Here is a 7,500-nt window from a genome sequence, read left to right on the forward strand (position 1 = left end):
GGGGCTAAATTACAGCAACATTTGTCCTAAACCAGGACTGCCATGTTATGTTGGCAAGCAATCTTTACTACAAAGTACTGTTGCTGAATATCTCACGATGTGATTTTAAAATAGTAATCTTCTAATTTATAGATCAGTGACTAGTTTTCACTTTGAAAACTATATATTTCGAATGGGAATTTGGCAGCGCTACACAAAGCCGAATAATCATTCTGTGCTGATGAAGGGAAATAACCGGGAAATCGCGATACTCAGATATTGTTTTGAACTGAGTGGGGGTGCTAGATTCCCTTGTTTGAAAATATAAGGACACGGATCGTGTCGTATAGCGAGCTGGAGACAAGGTCTCCTGGGGCTAAATTACAGCAACATTCGTCCTAAACCAGGACTGCCATATTATGTTGGCAAACAATCTTTTCTACAAAGAACTGTTGCTGAATATCGCACGTTGTCAGATGTAAAAATAGTATATATGTGTATTTGTGTATATATGTGTTTGCGAGTCGAACCTTATTCACCCCCACGGTACCAACTTACCTCTCAGCCTCAATGTAATGCCATTCACCATCATCAATCTGTTTCGGATGATAGACAATTCCTGGCCCAGAACCAAGATCAAACCTGAGCATAACTCGGCCATCGGCCACCTCCAGGGACAGGTAATCCTGAGAATATAAAAAAGAAAAAAAAAAGTTGATTTGAGTGAAAATGAAATGCAAAAGTTATTCTTTTACTTGTTTCAGTCATTGGACAGTGGCCACGCTGGGGCACCACCGTAAGAAGTTTTAACCAAACAGATCGATCCCAGTACCTATTTTACGGCCAGTGCACATTCTCTGTTAAGTTATGGGGATGTAAACAAACCAACAATGGTTATCCTTGCACAGGGCATTCATAAATTATCTTTACCACTTCTAGAATCTATTGTATTGATTAAATCTGAGATCAGTCAATCACCTTCTTTACAACCAATGGAGCCCTTAAGAAAGGTTTCTGATCTTTCTGATAAAACTTTGTCTCCCAAAAAATCCTGCTGAGTTATCCCTATTTTTCGTTTTTTCCTGAAGTTTTCAGATTGATAAGTTAAGTTAATTTTTTGGCTCAAAAAGCAAGGCCATGTAGGGGGACATGGAGTTATGTACAGGTAGGGTGTTCATGCAAAGAGTTCAGGCCATTTCTGGTCAAGGGAGACTTTGAAATGAGCGGTTGTCGGCATCTTCACTATCTCGTCCGGCAGCTTATTCCACGGATCCGCAACCCGGACGGAGAAAGTCCCTCTCCTTCGATTGAGATGAAATCGTCGCAGATAGAGCTTTTTGGAGTGACCCCGCAGCCGACGCTCTGGAGCAAGAGTGAAGAACAGCTCTTTCGAGAGGTTACACTTTCCGCTTATGATGTTGTGAGCAAGAAGGAGAGCATATCTTACCTGGGTCTGCACTTCGTGTTTTGGTCCTCCAATATAGGTTAAGAGGCCGTTCCTGGCATAGGTCTTAACATGCATGGAGACTTTGGTGTAGGAGCCGGAGGAGTCAACTTGAGGAGGGTTGCGTAGTCGGACGGCAGTGTCAGAGAACTTGAGTCCCACGAGGATCTGGTTTTGGAATGAAATAAAAAAAATATACATATATTTATATCAATCAATCAATTTATTTATCTATCTATCAACCTCTCTATCTATCTATCTCTATTTATCTTTCTGTCTGTCTATCTGTCTATTTATCTTTTTGTCTATCTATCTACCTGTATTTTTGTCTGTCTGTCTGTATATCTATCTATCTATCTAGCCATATGGCTATCTATCTATCTATCCATCCATATGGCTATCTATCTATCCATCCATCCATATGGCTATCTATCTATCTATCTCTCTATCTATCCATCCATATGGCTATCTATCTATCTGTCTGTCTGTCTGTCTATCTCTCTATCTATCCATCCATATGGCTATCTATCTATCTATCTATCTATCTATCTATCTGTCTGTCTGTCTGTCTGTCTATCTATCTATCTATCTATCCATCCATCCATCTCTCTATCTATCTATCTATCCATCCATCCATCTCTCTATCTATCTATCTATCTATCTATCCATCCATATGGCTAGCTATCAACATATACACACACACAATCATAACATGGGTGGAACAGTTTTTTAACAGGGTCTGATGGGTTGAAGAACAGCATCCCCAGTTCTTTCTGGCATGGTTTCCGCAGCCGGATGCCTTGTGTAACCATGGTTTCTTTACATTGTGTACTAGGGGCTCTTTTTCATGCCAGCAACAATACTGAAGTGGCAACGAAGCTTGCAAGGCAATAAATACTGAGAGAATGTGTGTGGCTTTATGCAAGACGAGGGATTAAAGTACAAGAGGAAGGCACAGAGCAGATTCTTTGATGTAGAGGAGCTACGTGGCCCCTCACATTTAGGGTGGGAATGATCAAGTGATAATTAATGATGATGCAGGGGTCAGGGAACTTTTTGACCAATTCCCCCCATAGATATATTTATTTATGCAGGTGCCGGTGTCCGTTCCGTGCCGGTGGCATGTAAAAAGTATTATCCTATCGTGGCCGTTTGCCAGCCTCACCTGGCCCCCGTGCTGGTGGCACGTAAAAAGCACCATCCGATCGTGGCCATTGCCAGCCTCACCTGGACCCCATGCTGGTGGCACATAAAAAGCACCATCCGATCATGGCCGTTTGCCAGCCTCGTCTGGCACCTGTGCCGGCGGCACGTAAAAAGCACCCACTACACTCACGGAGTGGTTGGCGTTAGGAAGGGCATCCAGCCATAGAAACACTGCCAGATCAGACTGGTGCAGCCTTCTGGCTTCACAGACCCCAGTTGCACCGTCCAACCCATGCCAGCATGGAAAGCGGACGCTAAACAATGATGATGATGATGATGATGATGATGTTACCCCCTTGATTTGAAAGGAAGAAAATCGTAGATTCTTTGCATTCAAAACTTTTATTGAAGCTATTTTAGTATCGAGTCTATTTACATGTCCATTACAGTGGACAGATGCAGTGCTGCCAGAAGAAAAAATTCTGTTGCAATAAAAGAATGTCTAATGAGTCCTCATTACCCATGAGAATTTCGTTTTTACCCCACTTTGGGTAGTTTACCTCGGTTTGCCTACCCCTGGTGATAAGGTGTCTAAGTGACTGCTGCGTGTATGTATGATAAATATTGGTAACTATTAATATCCTTTATTAACCCTTTCGTTACAGTATTTATTTTGAGATGCTCTGTGTTTCTTTCAATTACTTTAGATATCACAAAGAATTTAGTAAACTAACTATTATTCAGCTAGTGTTAGGAACATAAATTGTGACTAAGGTTTGGTGGAAGATTTTAATTCAAAGCTTATGAAAACAAGACATTTGTACTACAGAGCCAGAGCTGGTTTCAGCTGGGTTGGTATTGAAAGGGTTAAGGATATTTCTTAATTCTTCCTCTCTGAAGATGAAATAGTTGGCTTATATGGAAATCTTTGTTCAATGACTTATGCACAGCTATTTTAGAAACAGCTGTAAAAGACTTTATGCATTATTTCTAAATCCTTTATTTACTCTACTCTAACAACTCTACAGTTATGGAAAATCTTTGTTCAATGACTTATGCACAGCTATTTTAGAAACAGCTGTAAAAGTCTTTATGCATTATTTCTAAATCCTTTATTTACTCTACTCTAACAACTCTGTTTCATACTCACTTGATTTGCCTGTGACCTTGCCAGCTCAATCTTCTTCCTGAGCTCTTTCACATCAAGTGATGCATTACGAGCCCGGGACAAAGCTGCGTCTTTCTTGTCAAGAATGTATTGAATCATGGATGTGATGTTTGGAAGTAGCTCACGGGCTTTATCCACTGGAATTGAAAACAGAAGGCAGTTAGACACAGCTTACTAATGCATCTAGCAATTCATATAACTATGGACACAAAACTCAACTCGTGAAGACCTGTTGAGGCAAGTGAAAATAAATGAAAAAAAAATGTCTTTAAATCAAAATCAATCAACATCAATGGAAATTGTAGCTGTGATACCAGTGCCGGTGGCACATAAGAGAATCATCTGAACGTGGCCGTTGCCAGCGCCGCTCCGACTGGCTTCCGTGCCGGTGGCGCGTAAAGATTACCATCCGATCGTGGCTGGCACGTAAAAGCAGCCACTACACTCATGGAGTGGTTGGTGTTAGGAAAGGCATCCAACTGTAGAAACATTGCCAGCTCAGACTGGGCCCGGTGCACCTTCTGGCTTCCCAGACCCCAGTTATATATATATATATATATCGACTCCAGTGCGTAACTGGTACTTAATTTATCGACCCCGAAAGGATGAAAGGCAAAGTCGACCTCGGTGGAATTTGAACTCAGACCGTAACGGCAGACGAAATACTGCTAAGCATTTCGCCCGGCGTGCTAACGGTTCGGCCAGCTCGTTAACCAAAGCATTGCATTTACTCACCCTGTTTCAAACCGTTCGTCACAGATTCGTTGGTGTCTGAGTGGTGAAGTGGGATGGACGACATCAAGTTTTTATCCTCAGGACGGATGCTATTGGCTTTTATGAGCACCTCGCTTGCTTTGTCACTTGTTTCCATGGCCTCCATTGCGATAGCATGTGCAGATGCGGTGTAGTTGTCTACGGGAGAGAGAGAGAGAGGTAAGCAGAAGGTAGCTCGTGAATTTGAGAAGTTTGGGTCAATGAGGTGCATGTATGAGTGTGGACGTGTGTGGACGTGTGTGTGTGTGTGTGTGTGCTTGTGTGTGTGTATGTGTGTGTGTGTGTGTGCTTGTGTGTGTGTATGTGTGTGTGTGTGCTTGTATGTGCTTATATGGGCATGTCCGTGTGTTTGTGTGCGCAGATGTGCTTTTGTGTCTACGTGTGTGTGGTTGTGTATATGTGTGTACTTGTATGTGTTTATGTGAGTGTGTGTATGGATGAGCTTAAGTGTGTATGTGTGTGTGCTTGTATGTGCTTATGTGCGTATGTGTGTGTATATGCCTACATGAGTGTGTGTGTGTGTGTGCTTGTCTATGCTTATGTGCGTATGTGTGTGTGTGAGTGTGTGTGTGTGGATGTGTGTATGGAAACTACCCAACCATCCTCGTTACACAATTGATATCAAACTTACCATGATGTAGGTCTTGAAATTGCTCCAGCTTGACCTGTATTTCTTTGTTTAATTTTTCAACCCTGTCCCCGAGGGACTGCACACTCTGCAACTGGTTGGCCAAATCTAGAACGAAAAAAAAAGAAGGATGTAACTATGTCTATTGTGCATACTTTAGGGAGACTCTATGTTGGTCACTTGACCCATGAACAAGTACTTCACCCATAAATACATATGCATACATCTTTTTTTGGTGTGTGAGAGAGAGAGTGAGAGTGACTGTATTTCCTCATAACATATAGAGAAATGAATGTCTTTTAATGCAATTTTTTTGGTTGTGCTTTATTTTAATACAATATTTTTTGTGTACATTTTCATAAATGTTTATCTGAGTAGAATTCTACGCATGAGTAAAACATTGGAAGCAAATCAAAATATTGTCCGAAAATGACCACAAAATTGTATGACCCAACTCAGTTTCTAAGGCTTTTTAGCTGTAAAAAAGGAATTGTGGCCAAAAAATAGTTTATTTGGTAGATAGATAATAAGCAGCTTTCTTTATTATAATACAAATGTGACTATAGGCGCAGGAATGGCTGTGTGGTAAGTAGCTTGCTTACAAACCACATGGTTCCGGGTTCAATCCCACTGCGTGGCATCTTGGGCAAGTGTCTTCTGCTATAGCCCCGGGCCGACCAATGCCTTGTGAGTGGATTTGGTAGACGGAAACTGAAAGAAGCCCGTCGTATATATGTATATATATATATGTATGTGTGTGTGTGTGTTTGTGTTTGTCCCCCTAGCATTGCTTGACAACCGATGCTGGTGTGTTTACGTCCCCGTCACTTAGCGGTTCGGCAAAAATAGACCGATAGAATAAGTTCTGGGCTTACAAAGAATAAGTCCCGGGGTCGATTTGCTCGACTAAAGGTGGTGCTCCAGCATGGCCGCAGTCAAATGACTGAAACAAGTAAAAGAGTAAAAGAGTAAAAGAGAGTAATTCAGAGAAACATTTCTTTCATTATTCACACATCGTCACTCACGTAATCCAACACTTTGCAATTTTGGTTCAAATTGAAAGTGTGAAACTATTTTCACTTTCTAATGAAACCTGGTCGTTGCAGAGTAGTGTATTTCAGATAACTATGGCTTGTTGTTAAATGGTCAGAGTAAAATTACATGTTTGACACTGGTCAAAGAGGAGAAAAAAGAAATAAGTGAAAGAGAGATGGTAATGTTTACCTTGAGTTGTGATGTCATAGGCAGCGCTAGCATTCATCTTAATTTCCAAGCTGGTCCATTTGGATATCATAGAATTTTCACCAACTCCCTGGGACTGAAAAATGCACACAATGGTCATGTAGTGGTGTCATGTTGTCATCATCAAGGCAGGACATACACACACACACACACACACACGTTCGTCTTAGCTGCGCTTCCCTTCCTCTTACTCATTTCTATATTCTGCACACACACATTGAAAAATGATCTTTATAACAAACTTAAAACGTGTATACGTTGTTAGAACACCAAATACTGCCTTACTAGCCCCGAGAGAGCCTCTCATAGAGGCACTTGGTGCACAGGAGTACACACAAAGGCCATAACAAACAAGAATCACCTGTTACAGGCACCAGAACACGATAATAACATAGTGTTCACTGTCTTTAACAAGATATCCATGCTAAGCGGGATTTAAAGAATACCTTGTGGTATTAACACTGTGTTTGTTGCTAATAATTATTCTTGTTGTACTCAAGGAAACCCATCATCTGCAGCAGAGGAGTTAAGGCTGGTCCCTCTCATGGTGAAAAGCACTTGTGGTGGTGTCATGTAATAGCTTTATGTGTACACGCGACATAAAAGCACCTGCGTGGTGCTATGCAAAAGCGCCTGTGTGGTGCTCTGTGAAAGCACCTGTGCAGTGTCATGTAAAAGTGCCTCTGCAGTGCCATGTAGAAGCATCCATTTAGGGCAATGTAAAAGCACCTGTGTGGTGCCACATGTATTTCTTCATTGCCCACAGAGGGCTAAACACAGAGGGGACAAACAAGGACAGACAAAGGGATTGAGTTGATTACATCGACCCCAGTGCGTAACTGGTACTTTATTTATCGACCCCGAAAGGATGAAAGGCAAAGTGGACCTCGGCGGAATTTGAACTCAGAACATAGCGGCAGACGAAATACCGTTTAGCGTTTCGCCCGCCGTGCTAACGTTTCTGCCAGCTCGCCGCATGTCCAAATGGACCCGCTTGTGTGACACCATGTAAAAGCACCCATTGCACTCTGCAGAGTGGTTGGTGTCAGGAAGGGCATCCAGCAATAGAAAACCAAGCCAAATCAGACTGGAACCTGGTGCAGCCTTCCAGCCTTGCCA

General features: G+C 42.0%; 1 protein-coding gene across 1 annotated transcript in view; it reads right to left on the reverse strand.

The window, feature by feature from the left end:
* Positions 1-7,500, reverse strand: part of LOC115229089 (laminin subunit alpha) — a 93,557-nt gene that overhangs the window by 29,248 nt on the left and 56,809 nt on the right. Inside the window, exons 32-37 of the mRNA XM_029799512.2 lie at positions 6,364-6,457; positions 5,143-5,247; positions 4,473-4,649; positions 3,720-3,874; positions 1,427-1,591; positions 538-665 (exon numbers count right to left, since the gene is read on the reverse strand). Coding sequence (XP_029655372.1) covers positions 538-665; positions 1,427-1,591; positions 3,720-3,874; positions 4,473-4,649; positions 5,143-5,247; positions 6,364-6,457 — 824 coding nt within the window. The remainder of the gene's footprint in view (positions 1-537; positions 666-1,426; positions 1,592-3,719; positions 3,875-4,472; positions 4,650-5,142; positions 5,248-6,363; positions 6,458-7,500) is intronic.

Source organism: Octopus sinensis, unplaced genomic scaffold (genome assembly GCF_006345805.1).
Source record: "Octopus sinensis unplaced genomic scaffold, ASM634580v1 Contig11749, whole genome shotgun sequence".
NCBI lineage: Eukaryota > Metazoa > Mollusca > Cephalopoda > Octopoda > Octopodidae > Octopus > Octopus sinensis.